The sequence below is a fragment of the Bison bison genome, unplaced genomic scaffold (assembly GCF_000754665.1).
Source record: "Bison bison bison isolate TAMUID 2011002044 unplaced genomic scaffold, Bison_UMD1.0 scf7180017860533, whole genome shotgun sequence".
NCBI lineage: Eukaryota > Metazoa > Chordata > Mammalia > Artiodactyla > Bovidae > Bison > Bison bison.
Window position 1 is genome coordinate 7,036 of NW_011491105.1, and position 234 is coordinate 7,269.

The 234-nt window shown below is 43.2% G+C and overlaps 1 protein-coding gene across 2 annotated transcripts in view; it reads left to right on the top strand.

Annotated features, from left to right (window-relative positions):
* Positions 1–234, top strand: part of LAMP2 (lysosomal-associated membrane protein 2) — a 17,490-nt gene that overhangs the window by 2,176 nt on the left and 15,080 nt on the right. For both annotated transcript variants that reach the window (XM_010832251.1, XM_010832252.1), the window contains exon 3: positions 47–169. In XM_010832251.1, coding sequence (XP_010830553.1) covers positions 47–169 — 123 coding nt within the window. The remainder of the gene's footprint in view (positions 1–46; positions 170–234) is intronic.

Consider the following 234-nt stretch of genomic DNA (forward strand, 5'->3'; position numbering starts at 1 on the left):
TTTTTATGGTTAATCTATGCCTTTCTCCCCTCCTCTTCCCCTAAAGGTTGCTTCAGTTTTTAATATCAATCCCAACACAACCAATGCTACTGGCAGCTGCCAACCTCAAACTGCTCTGCTCAGGCTGAGCAGCAGCAACATCAAGTATCTCGACTTTGTCTTTGCTGTGGTGAGTAACTGGTTCATCAAGAATTAGGATCATTCTCTCAGAAACACATCTGAAAGTCTCTGTGT